This window comes from Physella acuta, unplaced genomic scaffold, assembly GCF_028476545.2.
Source record: "Physella acuta isolate Inbredline_101_S28 unplaced genomic scaffold, ASM2847654v3 ptg000727l, whole genome shotgun sequence".
Lineage (NCBI taxonomy): Eukaryota > Metazoa > Mollusca > Gastropoda > Physidae > Physella > Physella acuta.
Genome location: NW_026732245.1, coordinates 210,148 through 232,295, shown reverse-complemented (window position 1 = coordinate 232,295; position 22,148 = coordinate 210,148). Strand labels below are relative to the sequence as shown.

Genomic DNA, 22,148 nt, shown 5'->3' with positions numbered 1-22,148 from the left:
TGCTCAGACGAAAGAGATTCGAGGCTGTCAGTATAACATCACTGCTCCCTCTTCCCTGCTACTATTTAAAGTTTGGTGATGTTTTCTTGCCATGAGAGCTGGGCAATACATAGTTTTCCAGTAGTCCTTTTATAAATGGGACGGCATTGTAGAGTTGCTTGATGTACGGTTACTTGGCCGGAGATCCTACCTGAGTTCACTCAGCTCTGATGGGTACCTAGCCACTAGTCGTGGAAAGAAAAAGCGCACGGGCTTAGTGTTGAACTCACGCAGTGTTTCTTTCAGACTTTTGTCTCCGGGGGGGGGGGGGGGGGGGTCGGGCGTACACTGGTATTTTCTATATAAATTCTATTTCGTTCGGGGCAGGAGGGGGGGGGCATTAGACGTTCATTTTTGTTAGTGTACGACTACTTTGTGTTTAACTTCATGTTTTTCTTGAAACTTTTAAAAAACCTGGCAATGCGGTGTGGGGGGGGGGGGGGGGGGAATTAATTGTGAAAACAGTTTGCGAACCTACATGTCAGATTACCGCAGCCAACAATTCTACCTCGACCTCAAACCTTCTCTGTTCAACTCAACCCCTCCCCCCAGCCCGTTAAGGTACAGGATTGGGGACCTTACGGTACCTTCCCGCGTCCCGCGCTATTGCGTCATGTCGTGCGCGAGCTGTCTGGCACTCAGTTCTGTGTTTGGTCGTCTGGTCGGCGGGTTTCTGCTGCGCCAGGATTTTTTTCTGCACTCGTCCTCACCTTTGTAAGTAGTTCCTTTTTTTAAATTTACCTATCTAAGTAGTTCCTTTTTTAGATTTTTTAGTTCACCAATGTAAGTAGTTCCTTTTTTAGAATATTTTTTTTTGTTCACCTATGTAAGTAGTTCCTTTTTTAGAATCTTTTTTTTGTTCACCTATGTAAGTAGTTCCTTTTTTTTGTTCACCAATGTAAGTAGTTCCTTTTTTAGAATCTTTTTTTTGTTCACCTATGTAAGTAGTTCCTTTTTTTTTGTTCACCTATGTAAGTAGTTCCTTTTTTTTGTTCACCTATGTAAGTAGTTCCTTTTTTTTGTTCACCAATGTAAGTAGTTCCTTTTTTTTGTTCACCAATGTAAGTAGTTACTTTTTTAGATTTTTTTTCACCCATGTAAGTAGTTCCTTTTTTTGTTCACCTATGTAAGTAGCTCCTTTTAGAATTATTTTTTGTGACACTTACACTAGTTTCGTTTTGAACACCGTCCATTGTGTACTATCAACTCTATGTATGAAAAGATATTTTTATTCAAAGAAAAGAAAAACATTTTTAATTGATAGGGTTATTATTTTTACGAAAAAAAATCATCAAATGAACCAGAGTATTTAAAAGCCCCTGAGCTTTGTTGAACTTTGGGCCTAAAAAAAACTGGCAAAATATGTGACATAATCATTGCAGTAAGCTTACTGGGAATTATATCTAGAACACATAAATACAAGCGATTTCTAAATGCATTTAAAGCATGCAAATTGTTTACATTCGACTGGAAGCAAATATAAATAAGAATTAAGGGGACGCAAAATACACTCGGGGTTAAAGTTAAAGCCTAATTGCCTCCCTTAAACAACGAGTATTATATTTGGATCACTCAAAGACGTCTTGGTTATCGAGTAGAGTTTCTTTCATGCATCTCTCTGGTGGGGGGGGGGTGCAAAGTGCCTCAATTTGGAGCACGCCCGCTGTTCTCCAAGTCGGGCGAAAAAGAAATTTACAAAGAAAATAAATAAATGTATACTTTAACAAGTCTCCGCCCTTCCCCCACCCCTCCCCCAAAGAGAGTACACCCCGGAGAAAAGTAACTGAAAGAAACTCTGTTCTCGAGGTAAAGTTGAATACCTCCGCCCCCCCCCCCCCCCCTAAGAGAGTACACCCCGGAGGAAAGTAACTGAAAGAAACTCTGTTCTCAAGGTAAAGTAGAATACCAAGCCATCTTGACCGGCCTTCATGAATCTTGTTGAGTATGGCTGGCCTGATGAACCATGATGTATTCTTCAGACAGAGATCGAACACTTCCGGTGTTAGTAAACGTGCGCTAGGTATAGACTAGAGACAAAAGGACAATGCTCGAGGGACCTGGGACTGACAAACCATAGCGGGACGATTAGGCTGTTTCAATTGGTTCGATGGGCCAAACCAGTCTACCCAAACACTGTACAGGCTGTCTCGATTGGTTCGATGGGCCAAACCAGTCCACCCAAACAGTGGCGTAGCGAGGTCGGGTGTCACCCGGTGCGGCACTTAATGGTGTCACCCCCCCCCAGAGGCGTAGCGACCCTCCCGGGTACAAACTTTCAAAATTTTCGATTTGCACCCCCCCCCCCCCCTCAAACTTTCGATTTGCACCCCCCCCCTCAAGTTTTTCTCTATATATTTTGCTATTTTTTGCCTTGGTGTCACCCCCCCTAAATGGTGTCACCCGGTGCGTTCCGCACCCCCAGCCCCCCCCCCCCCCTCGCTACGCCCCTGGACCCAAACACTGTATACAGTTAGACTGGCTCAGTTTCGCAAAATTGCTGACGAATTTTGCAGAGGCGTAGCGACCTATTTCGGCGCCCGAGCGAACTATCAAATTTCTGCCCCCTTCCTGGTATAAAAAATAGTTATTCTCGTTTGCGAAAAAACACCTCCCCCCCCCCCACCTTTTTTGGAAATGGTTGGGGAGGGGTGCTTTGATTATGATGTCACAAGATTGATTTAGATAACAGTTCAATCAATCAGGAGAGCAGTAATAGTCTATTTTCTGAACTTTGACTGCTCATAATGCAGTAATGCAGCTCTAAATGAGCTTTTTTATATTTTATCCTACCCAATTTGGCACCCCTTTAGAGTCGGCGACCGGGGCGGTCACCCCATCCACCCTCCCCTAGATACGCCTCCTGGAATTTAGTTCGTACCCTTTTTCTTGTGTAAACATTTAAGGTTTTTAGTTCATAAAGCGAATTGTTATCACGACAAGGATTATTTGTTTTCATTAACGTTTTTATTGTCGAGTGTCAGTTTTATCATGACGCCACTGATTTGTATAAAGAGCGAGGCGTAGGACCGCCCTACCCCCACCCCCTCCCTAACGCTCTTACGCGCATTATTTCGACTTTCAAGATCCCCTTAAATTGGCCACACAGACCTGCCTCAATCTGACCTTGTAAATCTTCCTTGTAACTTACCAGTCTCTAGTCAAGATCAGGGTTAGGATTATTTGTCCGAGAAAGGATTAGGATGAGACTGACACACGGATTACCGCTAGGATTAGGGTAAGAGTGGAGACACTACCAAAAAGAATGAGCTTGGTATTTTCATATGTACCAAACACGCCACAATCACCCCCCCCCCTCCACAGTACCGTAGAAACCTGCCCAAATGCTGATAACTAACCAACAAGCAATAAAACCCAACCTATGCACCAGATGACACCTCACCCCCCCCCCCCCTCACCCCCGGGGCAAGCTAATTGCTCCAGACACGACTAGCAACAAGAATAAAAACCCGCCCAGGTTGCGGTTAATTCACTCTAACTACCTGCCATACAATTAAGCGAGTACACACGATACTGATGAACAGAATTCACATCAACAACGACACTATATAATCGCATGAAAACCTACTCATTTCCGGGTATACCCGCATCAACAGATACGGGAATTCCCGAAAAAAAAGGGCGCCGGAATCTCGGCCATTAGATTTTTTTTTTTTACTTCTAGTCTTTCAACAGATAGAAAAAAAATGCCGTGTTTACACTAGTGTGCATGTTTATCCCGGGTACCCCCAGAGATAGAAGGCATGAGCGCCATACGTCCATACTAAAGTAAACAACGTAATTGTGCAGTAGCAGCAGTTTTCATGGCCCGTCTCTGGTCAGGCGGACGGAATGTGGAATGTGAGACTTTGGAGGGGTGGGGTGGGAAAAATTGGAAGAGGAGTGTTTCCTTCCTGTCTTATGATCAGAGGCAGCGACCATCCTATATAGGCTCACAGTATACATACATATATATATACATACACACACACACACACACACACATATATATATATATATATAAATAAATAAATAAATAAATATATATATATATATATATATATATATATATATATATATATATATATATATATATATATATATATATATAAATATATATATATATATATATATAAATAAATAAATATATATATATATATATATATATATATATATATATATATATATATATATATGTGTGTGTGTGTGTGTGTGTGTATCTGTGTGTCTGTATGTATGTATGTATAATTTGTCTGTGTATTACTAGCCTGTCCACAACGTTTCATTAGACACACTTCAGATACTGAGCTCGTAAAAATTACAATTTAAAAAATTCTTAGACCCAAAAGAAGATCAGGATGTTAACGACTCAATGTTGATCTACGAGTTCACCCTCCGCCCCCACCCCGCACCCTACCTCCCCAGCAAAAAAAAAACAACCTGGTTCCATATACACCCTCGCTTCCTGTGTCCCCGGGAAGTATAAGCCCGACATTTCTCCTCAGACTAATGGAAATAACGGATAGAATTTAGAGAATACTCGAGGAAAAAAATTGGGAAGGTTTGTTTAGCAAATACAAACTATCTTTCACTACATCTTAGCGCCTACTACACTCAACTGTGCAGAGGTTCATAGAATGTTTAAGATTATCTATTCTTTGTTTTCGTCCCCCAAACAAATCCAGATTTTTTAGGAATTCGTCACTAAAAATAAAAAGCATTTTTTATTTAATATGCTGACACGACGAGGTACCAAACAGAAATAGTTGTACGGGGGGGGGGGGGGGGGGGAAGAGAATGTAAGTAGTGTGACGCACGGGGGAATCATAGAAACGGAAGTGACGTATTAATCTCCTGTCTGAAACTAACCTGGACCCTTGTAACAATTCCGAAGGGACGTCGTGGTGGAATGGTTGAGCGTTTTGTTACTAGCCACAAGGTTTCGAGTTCGGATCTCGATGTAACAGAAGTATCTTTTTGCTATGTCGTTATTTCGGTTGTTTTGGACCCTTAAAATCATGGCGGCTCCTGATGCAAAACAGTCAGCCCCCCCTCACATCTAAACTCGCCACCTATTTAACAAGAAGGGAAAGACAAAACCTGCCCCCCCCCCCCCCCCCAAGGTAAAGGTGTGAGACTTTGAGAACCGTTACCCACGAATGACAAAAGTCTGAAGGTAGCGTGACATTGTCGGCTTTTAAATTTGAAATCACAAAAAAAAAAAATCAAACCCGTAAACTTTCAGTTTTCTTAGAGGAAAAAAACCTTTTTAGCTGTAAATGTGTTAATCTATTTAAGCTTTTTAAAAAAATCGTTTTCGCGGGTTTTTTTTTTTGTTTTTTTTTTTGCAGAGTCAGCATTTCCCTGAATAATTTCAATTTTAAAAAATAGATTCTTCTGTTTACAAATTTAAAGACACAAAACTGATACTTCGTATTTGTTTATCAAGGCTCCATCTATGTCTGTATTTAGATTTTAAAAGGTCAATTTGGTCATCGCCAGAAACGATAAAGTTAAGAATGTGTGCTGTTTCACTGCCCAGGAAGTGTTAGCTTTTACAAATGACTAAGATCTCGATTTCCGTTAGAATAAGATTGTTAGATTAGATTTCATGGTAAGTTTTGCAATAGTTAGGCGAGCGCAAATCTTGACGACCAGTGTTTCTTTCAGACTTTTTTCTCCGGCGGGGGCGCTTGAAACTTTCGATTAAATTTCCCGGGGGGGTGGGGGCGGATACTGGTAAAAGTATATATTTTCTATATAAATTCTATTTTATTGGGGGGGGGGGGAGGAGAGATGCCTGGAAGAAACTCTGTTGACGACCAATTGACAACCAGTTTACACACACACTCAAGATAAGAATTTCTCAACATTATAAAAACAACATGTACATATAGAACAACATAAAACCACCACCCCCACCCCACGCTAGCCCCGCCCATGAAAACACCACCTGGAACTTTCACGTCGAACCGTCTAGAAAAAAAAACGTCAACTAATCGTTTATTTTTGTAAGCTGAGTCAATCATTTTTTTCTCTATGAATCCTAGCTGACACGGGTGGGGTAAGGAAGGGGGTAGGGTAGGGGCAGGGTAGGGTGGGGGGGGGGGGAGCTCATGTTCAGGTGCACTCGTGAGCCGAGTGCAGTGACCCACTGAGGCGGAAGTGACCTCATTGCTACCTGTCGCAATAGCTCCAACCCAAATCTGATACAGTCTAATGGAGGTGAAGGGGGGGGGGGGGGATAAGGATCGAATTCTGCTGAGAATGATGAATAAAACAGTCTTTAAAAAAAAAGAAACCTCTCTATCACCACAAGCTAAGAATTTGTTTTTTCTACTTTCCCCTTCTTAAACTTTTATAAAGCGTCGAGTTAGATTTACTTAGAAAAACGTGAATCAGTTGTAAACACTTTCTATGTGCAATGGCAAGGTTTAAAAACTTTTTCTTATTTTAAAAATGTCATCTAAAACAAATGTAAAAACCCTCACCTTTAGATTTTTCTGGCGTGAGCTATAAATAGCAACAACGGTCGCTGTCGCTATAGCGCAAACATTTTATTGTGTGCTAATTACAATAATTGGTTCGAATTGCGTAAATTGCTTTACATCCCATGGTTAGAGCTAGTATAGTGTTAAGGTTAGGCTTATGGCTGAGTTTAGCGTTAGTCTAGTTAAGAAGTTGAGTGGCAGTAACGATACCATACAACACTGATGTAAGGATATAAATAGGGTTCTATATCAGAAAAAGTTTAAATAAATTTATGTAGACTACTTTAATAAAGTGTCGTTTGTAAACAATGCCCAGTGTAGTCGGATTATGACGAATTGTGACGATTGGCAATGGGGTGAAGATAATGAGCAGCTTAAACACGTGGCGGTAGCTTTAAATATCTAGCCTGGGTCTGGTGGTGAGTACATTATAGCGTCGCCACGTGTGGGTGAGTTTAAAAAAATATGCAGCGTGAACCATCCTATAGTTTATGAGTCACCACGAAAAACGCTTTCCCTGCATATCTTAACATTATTCCACGGCTCCTAAATTTTTCCCTGCTCCCTCCTTTTCTTTAAGTTTTTAAAAATCTTGTTATATCATAGGATTATCAAGTTTTGATAACATCCCAAACCGAGATTGATAACCTACCTGCCCCCCCCCCCCCCGTATATCACACGATTGTCGTGTTCTAATAACAGGCCAAGTCTAGACAGATGACCTTCACGTCTGCATATTTCTAGCAGGCGTCTGCTCTACGTCTGCCCAGCGCTACCAGGGTTCTTGACATCAAGGCCCAGCATGCTAGGAACATGGCACTTCCTGTTCAGGACACAGTTCTCATAGCCGTGGGTGTAAAATTAGGTCGTAATGGGGGGAGGGGCGTCACCGTCAAAAGGTGAGGGGTGTGGTGACCTGTGGGGGATGTGGTGACCTGTGGGGGATGTGGTGACCTGTGGGGTATGTGGTGACCTGTGGGGGATGTTGTGACCTGTGGGGGATGTGGGTGACATGTAGGGGATGTGGGTGACATGTGGGGGATGTGGTGGGGTGTGTGGTGACGTGTGGGGGATGTGGTGGGGGATGTGGTGACATGTGGGGGATGTGGTGACCTGTGGGGGATGTGGTAACCTGTGGGGATGTGGTGACTTGTGGGGGATGTTGGTGACATGTGGGGGATTGTGGTGACCTGTGGGGGATGTGGTGGGGGGGGGGGGTGTGGTGACATGTGGGGATGTGGTGACATGTGGGATGTGGTGACCTGTGGGGGATGTGGTGACATGGGGGGATGTGGTGACATGTGGGGGATGTGGTGACCTGTTGGGGATGTGGTGGGGGATGTGGTGACATGTGGGGGATGTGAGTGACGTGTGGGGGATGTGGTGATATGTGGGGGATGTGGTGACATGTGGGGGATGTCGTGACCTGTGGGGGATGTGGTGACCTATGGGGGATGTGGTGATATGTGGGGGATGTGGTGACTTGTGGGGGATGTGTGACCTATGAGAGATCTGGTGACCAGTCAGCCTTTCACACACAAAACTGAATTCAAGAGCCGCCCATACATGAGAGAAATCGACACACAGACAAGAAAAGCTGGATGGACATGGACCGAACTAAAGAAAATATCCGCTAACCATCGAGATAAAAATCGCCGACGCACGCACGCCAAGCAAAACAAAAAAGAAAACAAACATTGAAAGTGACAAGTGGTTTTAGCATTGAAGCCGCTCACACAAACAAACTCTTGAAAGCTGACTCAGCAGTTTGAGGCTGTCAGGCCAAGTACAGAACACACTGGCCAGGTAATCTTTGCATGGCAGATGTAAACATGGACCAGATTTTATGCAGGAATTTTCAGGAGGGGAAAAAAAAGTGAAATTATTTTTCTAAATTTCTCTCATACTTCAACCCCCCCCCCACCCCTTGTAACAACCATGTCTCTCCATTGTCTGCTTTAGCCTCACTATTAGCTCCTCCCACACTCTCAGTCTATACTTGACATCGTTCTACCCCCCCCTCCCCCCTTTCTTCTAATCTGTCAACTTCTCTAAACTTATTACATTTTCTTCCACTTTATCTTTTCTTTCATCTACTCACTTAAAATACACACACACACACACACACACACACACACTCATTCACACATAGCTCCGCTTTAGTCTCGAGTGTAATTGAATTATTTCCCCTGGGTTAGGTTTAATTCCCAAGTTTAAAACAAAAAATTGTTTTGTCACAAGCTCTCACACGAAGTTTGTGTTTTTAATTGCCCCCTTATAAGCCTGCATCAAACGACAGTCCTCTGATAAACTAGGCATGCTGCCCAGCTTCGCTTAGGCTTTCGAAAACATTGAGAATTTGAATGCTTAATTAATTCGCCCGAGGGTCGGTCTACGACCTCAAGAGCTATGAAGAGGTTCCTCCGTGGACATTTTTTTTAAATTTATAGCTCATATAAGGTACCGGTCAGTCGATGTCAGTTTTGACCCCCTCATCGTAGACTTTTAGGGCCAACCGGCCCCCGTGTTCTGTCGCCCCAAGGCAAGGTCCTGCCAAATTTGAAGCGCCTGCGGCGCCGGGAAGTGCCCTATCGGACACCCGACAATCTAGATCTAGATCTAGATTCCTAAAAGAATTTTTTTTTTAAGTTTAGCCCGAGCATAATAAAAAAAAATACATTAACCCATGTTGACTTGGTGTGTCTCGAACCCGCACCACCTGCGTGGTTTAAATGTACACTAACATCTCCGCTATTTAGGCACCTTATAATGTACGGAGAATGAAACACGTATTTTAAAATCTTAACTTACGCGAATATGCCTATTTTTTCAATTAATTTTTTTATCCCAAATTAGCCAGTTCCAAACAGAGATTTTGTATAAAATAAATAAGTCTTGAAATAGTTTAGTCCTAATATAGAAATTTATTTTTGGAATTGATTTAGAGAAGTTAGAGTCTAAATCTAGATCTTAGCGTCTACGTCTAGATCTAGTTATTGCGTAGATTTAGATTTAGATTTAGTCTAGATCTAGAATCTCTAGATCTAGAATCCAAATACATAAAATAAATTTTATGAGTTTAGGCCGGAAAAAATTGTATTGTATACATTTCATAGTGTACGTAGATCTAAATCAAATTTGAATGAAATAGTTCATTTCTTTTTCATTCTAAACACGGCAGATGACGTCATTAGTTAATGTATAAGCAATAGTGACGTCACAGTTTTATGCGTTCTTTTTCACATATATTAATGCTTTTTCCGGTTGCATAAATAATACTGTTTCTCTACATTCGAATACGCCTTTAATTTTTATTTTTCTTCTTTAACTAAAATTGTGGTTATACATTTAAAACATCTAACATATTATTTTCAACAAAAGTCCGTATAAAGTTCTGCATATATCGCTGCCGTTTCTGACGTGATGTCCGGCGAAAATTTTTTGCGGACAGAGAAAGAGAGAGAGAGAGAGAGAGATGTGCGCACATTGGGCTTTTATATATTAGGATACCTGGTTATGATTTCTTAATTGACGGTTGATTAAGCTAATTTACTTTTATGCACCAGCTTATGACGTATATCCGGTTTAGGCTGGAGATGATAAACATATGACGAAATTATTAAAAAGTTAAAACATGTTGGTCTGTGGTGTGTAGAAAGCAACGAAACAAAGTACGATAATTCTTGTCTAATCATTGTACGAATCCATTACTTTATTTAAATTATTATTTTAGAAATCTTTTTTTAATCTGTCCATTTGAGCCTTGATTTAGTTTATAATGCTATAAACAAGATATGATACAGAAAGGAAGACATTAATGACCATAATGATCATAATTTAGTTTAAGCTGACGGTGACTTTTGTTACATAATGTCACAGGTTGTTGACCTTTTTAAAGAATATCTGGCTGCCTAGTTGACTGGAGTTCACGATAAATAAAACAGCGTGCAAGTTTTCAAATAGAAACATGGGAAGATCTTGGTGGAGCTAGTGTGTGAGTGTGTGTGTACGTGTGTTTGTTTGTGTGTGTGTGTGTGTGTGTGTGTGTATGAGCGTACGTGTATGGAGTGTGGAACTTAAACAATTAGTTCTTCTTCTTGGTTATCAAATGTGTTATTGTGTGGGTTATTGTGTGTGATATTGTGTGTGTAATTATGTGTGTTATTGTGTGTGTTATTGGGTGGTTATTGTGTGGGCTATTGGGTGGTTATTGTGTGGGCTGTTGGGTGGTTATTGTGTGGTTATTGGGTGGTTATTGTGTGTGTTATTGTGTGGGTTATTGTGTGGGTTATTGTGTGGGTTATTGTGTGGGTTATTGTGCGGGCTATTGAGTGAATTATTGTGTTACTTATGGTGTGTAATATCGTGTAAGTCACTATGAATCCTATACAGTCCCAGTAAACACATGTTATTCTGTCAGGTTTCTTCCGTTGACTGTATGATCTCCAGTCCATGTCTTTTGATGCCGTGCCCGTGTTTACATCAAACAGCCGAACACAGTCCTTTGTTCGTGGTCCCTGCCCGCCCCACCTTGTCCTTATAGGACTACTGGACCCCCCCCCACCCCACCCCCTGCACCTAACATTTATTGGACTTTGATCAAGACCCTCTTCCCCCCCTCCTCCCCCCCCCCCCCCCCCCCCGATACAAAAATTTCATAACCCACCACCCACTTTCTCCCCCTCCTTCCCTTCCCCCCCTTCCAGACTTTTTTCTCCGGGGGAGGCACTTGATATTTTCGTTGAAAGGGGGGAGGTGCGGACAACATTTTTCGGGGGGGGGGGGGCGGACACTAAAAAAGTATATGTTTTGTATATAAATTCCATTTCGTTCCGAAAAGATGCTGGAAGAAACCCAATGAATTCCACGAGCCATGTTTATAATCTGCCATCTGTCCACTCCCACTTGACTGACAACGCCTCCACATAAATGATAAAGTCTAAACATACAGATACAGCATAAGTTTGAATACTCATCAACTTTCAGATGTAGCGCTTATGTTGATGTGGGGGCCCATGGATGACGCTTACACTTATGTTGGGGGGGGGGGGGGGGCTCTGATTTGTGCGGGTGTTGGTAAGAGAGGGAGGGAGGGTGGGGGTGAGATTGAGTTTCTTGATTAATATTAAGAAAATGTATAGTTATAGTTATATTTTTGCAAGAGCGAGATCGTTTAGCGCGCTGTGTCATTATTGCATATAAGTGTGTGTGTGTGTATGTGTGTGTGTGTGGGGGGGGGGGGGGGGGGTTGGTGTGGCTAGGTTTACTTACTCAACTACACATACGTCTCAAGAACCACGAGGGAGGAAGAAACTGAAGTGTTTCTTTCTGACCGACGTGTTTGTTACAATCCTAAGAATGATTGAAGTTAATGCTTTCTGTTTCAATTGTTTTTTTTAAATTTTACCCCACAGACGCGGAAACGTGTTCCTTGGTTTGGGGGGTGGGGGGGGGGGGGGTTGGGAGAGTGGGGGTCACAAATCCATCACCCCCGGATAGATTTCCCGAAAGAAGCATTTCTTGAGAAACAAAAAGTGCCAATAGAAATAAACCGTCCCTTCTGCCTATTTGAACCACGCCTCTAGGCCGGGGGGTTGGTCGGAACTGTCGCAGGTCTGTTAGTTTATGTTGAACTGATACAATCACACAATCAAACAGACCTAGATTTAGGTCTAGACAGGGGCGGAAACTACCAGACCTGCAATGCGAGGTGGGTGGGGGGGGGGGGGGGGGGGGAAGACATGCTGTTTAAGGGACTCAAAAGCATCCGAGCAAAAAGAGCAAAATTTTATATATATATATATATATATATATATATATATATATATATATATATATATATATATATATATACAGTGGCGTAGGCACGGGGGTTAGGGGGGGGGTCATAACCCCCCATAGACCCCTCGGTATATATATATAATATATGAGGGGGGTGCAAATCGAAAGTTTGAGGGGCGAGGGGGGGGTGCAAATCGAAAGTTTGAGGGGGTGCAAATCGAAAGTTTGAGGGGGTGCAAATCGAAAGTTTGTCCCCGGGTAAAAATTGGACCCCCCCCCCCCTTGAGACGATCCTGGCTACGCCACTGTATATATATATATATATATATATATATATATATATATATATATATATATATATATATATATATAATAGGGTAGGTGGCGAAATGGTGCGGGGTGGCCTTTTTTCTAGTTCCGCCACTGGATCTAGATCTACATTTATGTTAAACAAAAGAACGAGTTTCTCAAATAGCTGCACGCTATTCAAAATTAGAAATATAAAGAAACGCCCTACCCCACCTAATTAACCAATAACATGGCTGTTTTTTTTTTGTCCAAGTTAATTGAGTCCACAAGAAAAAATTGAAGTACAAAGTGGCAAGTCTATAAATACAATCTCCGCCACTTGTAAATATTAGCTTAGAAAACCGCCCCAATAAACGTGTGACCCCAATCACCCGGAAGCTTTGTTTATATTCCCCGCGGTTATCGCTCTTTAGTGACGCAATTCTTGTGTAAACTAGTTCCTGTGTCGGCGCGCGCAGGGTTGTATAAACTCACCCGATTTCCCGGTGATGACGTCATCTAATCACTCGTTTATTTGAATAGTTGAGTTTACGCTTGAGGTGTTGAGGAAATGTCGACACTTGAAACTTTCGAAGTTGGGGGGGGGGGGGGGGGGAGCGGAAACTGGTAAAAGTATATATTTTCTATATAAAATATATTTCATTCAATTTTGTTCGAAAGAGAAACCTTGATGAAACTCTGATTGGGTGGTACAGTGTTACAGTCAGTCTAGGTTGACTACAGAATGTAGTGTGGTACGGTTATTATTGGCACAGTAGATTGTATGGAACAGTTTGTGTGGACAAAATATTAAGTACAGCTGCAGGCAACAGGCATGCTGAATACACGTTATAGAGCTGTGACGTACCAAATATGATGATACTCGGAATATAAGTGAGCCGTAATGTATATATATATATATATATATATATATATATATATATATATATATATATATATATATATATATATATATATATATATATACATATATATACATATACACATACATATATATTTTCAATATAAATTAAATAAATTTCATTTCGATTGGGGGGAAGGCGGTAAATGTTTTTCGGGGGGGTGGGGGGGGGGGGGCAAAGCCCCTCCGAAGAGATGCCTGGAAGAATCTCTGAAGTATACACCAGGGGTCGGCAACCTGCGGCTCGCGAGCCGCATGCGGCTCTTTTGATGTCGTGATGCGGCTCTTCAGCTCCATGCACAAATATTAACAATTATTTTATTTTTAAAACACATACAAATATCGTTCTGCAATACTCGGCAATGAACGATAAAATAATAAACACTCGCTATCCTATTAGAATATTAGAATATTTAGTTACGCCCTATTTCAATTTACTTCCTATTTAGATGATTGTTTCGAAAAAAAATTTACTTCATTTTGTTGAAGACCCGGAGAGAGGTAAATTACTTTATTTTAAAAAATCTGAAAAAAAAAATATGAACAACCCAACACTACTATTAACATGAATCACTTCAGCATTACTATAAACAAAATGAAGGATGGGTTCACTGAGATATTTGAGCAATTCAAAAGAAATGCAAGTACTCTGACCTTCACAGTCAAAAAAGATTCTCTCAACACAAAATTAAAAGAGATTTGGAATTGATGCTGGTTCGCTTCAAATTAAATTGCTAGATTTGAAAACCACACATTTGTGGAGCGGTAAGTTCACAGATCTCAAGAGCAAGTTAGACGATTTGGAGGCCCAGAACAACATGCATGTTTCACTGTACAACTGGACAGTTCTAAAAGAAATGTCGCGAGTTTACTATTGTTTAACAAGTTGAAAAAAAATCACATAGTTTCAAATATGTAGCTTCTTTATTTTAGGAAAGTAGGTCTACCTTCAATATAGTAAAATAAACTAACCTTTCTTACAATGCTCCGCTCTTTTCTCGTAAACATAAATCTTAATTATTCTATACACCACAGCAATGTTGCAACTTGATAGATCTGTATTATAATGGTTTCTTTTTGTTACTTCCAATATTTTAGTTCCAAACAAATAAGGGAAACAACTTTAAACTATGTTATCAAATTAATAAATAAACCAATACCCCAGTTGAAATATAAAACTCATGTAAATCATTGTTGATTTTGTTTACTTTTATATAAGTATTAATAAATGTTATGTAAACATTTTGTCTGCCTTTAAAATGTATTGATATTAATAGAGAAAATATTTTTAATTAAATTAAGAAACTCATAACTATGTAAGATAACTTCGCGTTAATAAAATAAATTCCTTATATTTAATTAATGTCAACTGATAGATGGTTGGTTTCTCAAAAAATTTATAGATCTACTTTCTCACAACTGTGATGTGGTCAGCCCCGTGGCAGTGGTTCCATGCTTTCTACTACCGAAGTGCATATTTTATTTATTATTTTCGAATATTTTCAAAAGTAGTTATTTAATTCAGAAAGCATTTTTGTATGTGTCAGTGTGCATTAATTTGACTTGAGTGACATAGTTTTTTAGTTATTAGCTTCTAACTTGGGTAGGGATAGTGCTATAGCAGGGTCGGCAACCTGCGGCTCGCGAGCCGCATGCGGCTCTTTTGACGTCCAGATGCGGCTCTCCAGCTCCTTGCACAAATATTAATAGTTATATAATTTCATTTTTACTGGATGGTAGGGTACGACTTTACCCTGCGTTTAGTGGGATGGAAGATAAGCCTGGTGAGAACCAAAGGATAAAAGCGAACGATGCAAGTTATTCAAACCAATATCCAAGCCAGTTAGTCGGAGTTTGCCGTCTTGAGGCCTAACTGGCTAATGAGAGACACCTCCTGAACCGGTGATGTCCGTAAAAAAAAAAATAAATAAATAAAAAATAAATAAAAATTAACAGCTTCTAAAGTAAATTGAGATAGTCCTAGAATAATATTATTTGATTACTAATTTTACTATTCTGGCGAAACATGTCTATGTTTTTACATGAATAAAAATTATTTTATATTTAAAGCTATTTATTTTAAATAACAAATCAACTTTATTTACCTAATCCTAATCAAATACCGAATATTGAACTAAAAATGTTGTGGCTCTTTAAAAACTGGGAAAGTTTGTAAATTGTAACTTTTGGCTCTTGCCTAGCAAAAGGTTGCCGACCCCTGGTATACACATATATGTATATACATATATATACAAATATATGTGTGAGAGAGAGAGAGAGAGTGTGAGAGTGTGTGTAGGCTTACATATATATAGGCCTATACATGTATACAATTATACTTGTATACTAACGTAATAATATAATCAGTAAGTTATCGCAGTGCTTGAGACAGTCCCGCTAGATACTTTGATCTATCAAAAGTCCTGTCTGATACAAAACCAAAACTCTACACAGCAGACGACATATGGATCACATTTCCCGCCAACAGCTAGCGGTACTATGTGTCGAATCTAGGACCAACCTGCCTGATACAACAACAAAAAAATCTCGTTTGGCTTTTATTTCCTGTCACTGATTTGACTCACCGGGAGTACGTGTACCTGGCCACATGTGGCAAGAACTACGGCAGATGAAGGGAGAAAATATGTTAAGATTTTTGGTTTGAGATTAAACCACGGTTGGGTCAGGCCGCCCCGGGCGCGCGTGGGAGGGAGGAAGTTAATGAGACAAATTATTAACAATTCGGCTAGCCTAGCGGTATTTGTTAATTAACCACTTCTAGCTTAATCAACTTCTCATTTAATTCTAATTCTGATGAATTAGCCCTTACACTCAGAGCTAGTTCATTAATCAGTGTGACAGAAAATAAACACACAAACACACACACGCATGCACGCACACACACAAACACACACACACACACACATATATATATATATATATATATATATATATATATATATATATATATATATATATATATATATATATATGTGTATATGTATATGTATATATATATAAATATATAATGATCTAGAGATAGCTAACAATATAATTATAACAAATTATTCGAGACATTTTTTTTAATTTAAAGAAAACAGCTAGAGTGGTGATAAAGTGGCTTGTGGCGATGACACATTTCTTAAACCATAAATTATCCGTACGTTCATTCCCATTCTCATTTAACCCCTACCACCCCCCCCCCCCCAACTTACCTCACCTTGTAGGAGGTACCGAACCCCACCAGTTTCATATGTGTATTCACCAAACCATTCTAAATATATATCTATCGTCCGAACTGACAAAATCCGATCGCGAATCACATGAGTTGCGTGTGTGTCTTGACCTCAGCCGAAGCCCTGAGACTGACTCACCGAACCCCATGTGGTTCAACCGAACCCAGGTTAAGAACCACTGCCCTACACACATTGAATCACTTAGTCTTTGATGTGCTTTAAACTGTTTATAGAACGCAAAGTGTACAAAAAAAATCTCATCCATCCACCGACATTCACACATTACTCATTCATTCGACCACGTAGCTCTATCCATTATCCACTTATTCCACCCCCTAGCTCTATCCATTATCCACTAATTCCAACCCATAGCTCTATCCATTATCCACTTATTCCACCCCATAGCTCTATCCATTATCCACTTATTCCACCCCATAGCTCTACCCATTATCCACTTATTCCACCCCATAGCTCTATCCATTATCCACTTATTCCACCACCCAGCTCTTTCCATTATCCACTTATCCCACCCCATAGCTCTATCCATTATCCACTTATTCCACCACCCAGCTCTTTCCATTATCCACTTATCCCACCCCATAGATCTATCCATTATCCACATATTCCACCACTTAGCTCTATCCATTATCCACTTATTCCACCACCCAGCTCTTTCCATTATCCACTTATCCCACCCCTAGCTCTATCCATTATCCACTTATCCCACCCCTAGCTCTATCCATTATCCACTTATCCCACCCCATAGCTCTATCCATTATCCACTTATTCCACCACCCAGCTCTTTCCATTATCCACTTATCCCACCCCATAGATCTATCCATTATCCACATATTCCACCACTTAGCTCTATCCATTATCCACTTATTCCACCACCCAGCTCTTTCCATTATCCACTTATCCCACCCCTAGCTCTATCCATTATCCACTTATCCCACCCGATAGCTCTATCCATTATCCACTTATTCCACCCCATAGCTTTATCCATTATCCACTTATCCCACCCCATAGCTCTATCCATTATCCACTTATCCCACCCATAGTTCTAACCATTATCCACTTATTCCACCCCCTAATTCTATCCATTATCCACTTATCCCACCCCATAGCTCTATCCATTATCCACTTATTCCACCCCATAGCTCTATCCATTATCCACTTATCCCACCCCTAGCTCTAACCATTATCCACTTATTCCACCCCTAGCTCTATCCATTATCCACTTATTCCACCCATAACTCTATCCATTATCCACTTATTCCACCACCTAGCTCTATCCATTATCCACTTATTCCACCACCTAGCTCTATCCATTATCCACTTATTCCACCCCCTAGCTCTATCCATTATCCACATATTCCACCCCATAGCTCTATCCATTATCCACTTATTCCACCACCTATCTCTATCCATTATCCACTTATTCCACCCCCTAGCTCTATCCATTATCCACTTATTCCACCCCATACCTCTATCCATTATCCACTTATTCCACCCCCTAGCTCTATCCATTATCCACTTATTCCACCCCATAGCTCTACCCATTATCCACTTATTCCACCCCATAGCTCTATCCATTATCCACTTATTCCACCACCCAGCTCTTTCCATTATCCACTTATCCCACCCCATAGCTCTATCCATTATCCACTTATTCCACCACCCAGCTCTTTCCATTATCCACTTATCCCACCCCATAGATCTATCCATTATCCACATATTCCACCACTTAGCTCTATCCATTATCCACTTATTCCACCACCCAGCTCTTTCCATTATCCACTTATCCCACCCCTAGCTCTATCCATTATCCACTTATCCCACCCCTAGCTCTATCCATTATCCACTTATCCCACCCCATAGCTCTATCCATTATCCACTTATTCCACCACCCAGCTCTTTCCATTATCCACTTATCCCACCCCATAGATCTATCCATTATCCACATATTCCACCACTTAGCTCTATCCATTATCCACTTATTCCACCACCCAGCTCTTTCCATTATCCACTTATCCCACCCCTAGCTCTATCCATTATCCACTTATCCCACCCGATAGCTCTATCCATTATCCACTTATTCCACCCCATAGCTTTATCCATTATCCACTTATCCCACCCCATAGCTCTATCCATTATCCACTTATCCCACCCATAGTTCTAACCATTATCCACTTATTCCACCCCCTAATTCTATCCATTATCCACTTATCCCACCCCATAGCTCTATCCATTATCCACTTATTCCACCCCATAGCTCTATCCATTATCCACTTATCCCACCCCTAGCTCTAACCATTATCCACTTATTCCACCCCTAGCTCTATCCATTATCCACTTATTCCACCCATAACTCTATCCATTATCCACTTATTCCACCACCTAGCTCTATCCATTATCCACTTATTCCACCACCTAGCTCTATCCATTATCCACTTATTCCACCCCCTAGCTCTATCCATTATCCACATATTCCACCCCATAGCTCTATCCATTATCCACTTATTCCACCACCTATCTCTATCCATTATCCACTTATTCCACCCCCTAGCTCTATCCATTATCCACTTATTCCACCCCATACCTCTATCCATTATCCACTTATTCCACCCCCTAGCTCTATCCATTATCCACTTATTCCACCCCCTAGCTCTATCCATTATCCACTTATTCCACCCCCTAGTTCTATCCATTATCCACTTATTCCACTACATAGCTCTATCCATTATCCACCTATTCCACTACATAGCTCTATCCATTTTCCACCTATTCCACCCCATAGCTCTATCCATTATCCACTTATTCCACCCCCTAGTTCTATCCATTATCCACTTATTCCACTACATAGCTCTATCCATTATCCACCTATTCCACTACATAGCTCTATCCATTATCCACCTATTCCACCCCATAGCTCTATCCATTATCCACTTATTCCACCCCCTAGCTCTATCCATTATCCACTTATTCCACCACCTAGCTCTATCCATTATTCACCTATTCCACTACATAGCTCTATCCATTTTCCGTTTATTCCAGCCCATAGTTCTATCCATTATCCACCTATTCCACTACATAGCTCTATCCATTATCCGTTTATTCCAGCCCATAGTTCTATCCATTATCCACCTATTCCACTACATAGCTCTATCCATTATTCGTTTATTCCAGCCCATAGTTCTATCCATTATCCACTTATTCCACCACCTAGCTCTATCCATTATCTAATTATTCCACCACCTAGCTGTATCCATTATCCACTTATTCCACCCCTAGCTCTATCCATTTCCCACTTATTCCACCACCTAGCTCTATCCATTATCCACTTATCCCACCCCTAGCTCTATCCATTATCCACAAACTTTTCAGACGTCTGTGAGGTAGGCTACCACAATGAGGCTACAGTTTCTGGTTTTCACTCTGGGCGTGCTGGTCACAGTGCAGGCTAATAAAGTAAGTGACGTAACATCTATAAATAAGTGACCTATATAATACAGGTAGGTGCCCTATTGCTACAATAAAGTATAAAGCGACATATTTATAAATCTTAAAATGTAAAAAAAAAAGAACATTTCGCCGAAAATATTTTTGTTAAATGGGAAGTAACTCAACTAAAACAAATATAATCTAAAGTGGTAAGGGCTACTTCCCTTTGGTTGTCAGTTTCGTATTTATGTTTAACATTTTAAGTTGATTGTAAATTGGGAGGGAAGGGGGGGGGGGGGGGTGTCAATAGCGTGAATAAAAAATATAATTTGGGGTGCAAATTTACTATAATAAAAAAAATTTCAATTTTAAATGTTTAAAATTTCAAGATAATTTAGATAGATTTTACGCCTTTTATAATCCAACTTTTAATTTTACAGGCAAAAACGACCTCAGAGGATCCTCGAAGATCACGGAAGGTGGCCACCACTAAAGCTAAAAACCCTCCGGCCCCTGAGGTCAAAGAACAAAGTAAAGATAACTGATTTTGTTGCATTGAATATGTCTGTACTGTTTTTTTTTTAAAGCAGGCGTCGCCTATAAACAGACAAGCACATAAACACAACAACAACATCAAAAAAATAACTTAATATGGGGATTTTTTAAAACGAAAATGACAATTTTCAAAATTTATTTAATTTATTTGTAAATAGAAAAATATTTTACATAATCAGAAATTTTAAAGATATGCTCCAACACAATAATGATTTATTTGTTACACCCGTTTTGTCATACTCATCGTGGTCGCTCTCATCAAAGTGACATCACTATGCCATGTCAGTTTCCTGAATGTGACGTCATTGTCGTACACGTCATGTCAGTTACCTGTGACGTCATTGTCGTAAACGTCATGTCAGTTCCCTGTGACGTCATTACTTTGACCCCCAGATCCCTGCTCACGTAAGAAATGTTACCGAGGTGAGACGTGTCAGCTGACAGAGAACAGAGAGGCGGAGTGTGTGTGTTACACTAGGTGTGCTGAGATCTACGCTGGACTGGAGGTGAGGGGTGGTTTGGTGAGGGTTTGGGGTGGATAGTGTGTGTGTGTGGGGGGGTTACACCAGGTGTGCTGAGATCTACGCCGGCCTAGAGGTGAGGGGTGGTTTGGTGAGGGTTTGGGGTGGATAGAGTGTGTGTGGGGGGGGGGGGTTACACCAGGTGTGTTGAGATCTACGCAGGCCTAGAGGTAAAGGGTGGTTTGGTGAGGGTTTGGGGTGGATAGTGTGTGTCGGGGGGGGGAGTGTTACACCTGGTGTGCTGAGATCTACGCAGACCTAGAGGTAAAGGGTGGTTTGGTATCATAGAGAGGGGTGAGGGTCTTGAGGTGGGGATGGGTGGTTTGTGTGGGTTTGGGGTGGATAGTGTGTGTCGGGGGGGGGGGGGAGAGTGTTACACCTGGTGTGCTGAGATCTACGCAGGCCTAGAGGTAAAGGGTGGTTTGGTATCATAGAGAGGGGTGAGGGTCTTGAGGTGGGGATGGGTGGTTTGTGAGGGTTTGGGGTGGATAGTGTGTGTCGGGGGGGGGGGGGGGAGTGTTACACCTGGTGTGCTGAGATCTACGCTGGACTAGAGGTGAGGGGTGGTTTGTGGTGAGGGTTTGGGGTGGATAGTGTGGGGGGGTTACACCAGGTGTGCTGAGATCTACGCTGGACTAGAGGTGAGGGGTGGTTTGTGGTGAGGGTTTGGGGTGGATAGTGTGTGTGTGTGGGGGGGGGTTACACCAGGTGTGCTGAGATCTAAGCCGGTCTAGAGGTGAGGGGTGGTTTGGTGAGGGTTTGGGGTGGATAGAGTGGGGGGGGGCTACAGCAGATGTGCTGAGATCTAAGCCGGTCTAGAGGTGAGGGGTGGTTTGGTGAGGGTTTGGGGTGGATAGTGTGTGTGTGGGGGGGG

At 41.2% G+C, this 22,148-nt stretch overlaps 1 protein-coding gene across 1 annotated transcript in view; it reads left to right on the top strand.

Moving 5' to 3' along the window:
• The first annotated feature begins 666 nt into the window (after window positions 1-666).
• The window catches only part of LOC131950018 (SPARC-like), a 33,286-nt gene continuing 11,804 nt past the window's right edge, over window positions 667-22,148 (top strand). The window contains exons 1-4 of the mRNA XM_059312023.1: window positions 667-753; window positions 20,142-20,225; window positions 20,639-20,729; window positions 21,147-21,259. Of these exons, the coding sequence (XP_059168006.1) occupies window positions 20,166-20,225; window positions 20,639-20,729; window positions 21,147-21,259 (264 nt within the window). The 5' untranslated portion in view covers window positions 667-753; window positions 20,142-20,165. The remainder of the gene's footprint in view (window positions 754-20,141; window positions 20,226-20,638; window positions 20,730-21,146; window positions 21,260-22,148) is intronic.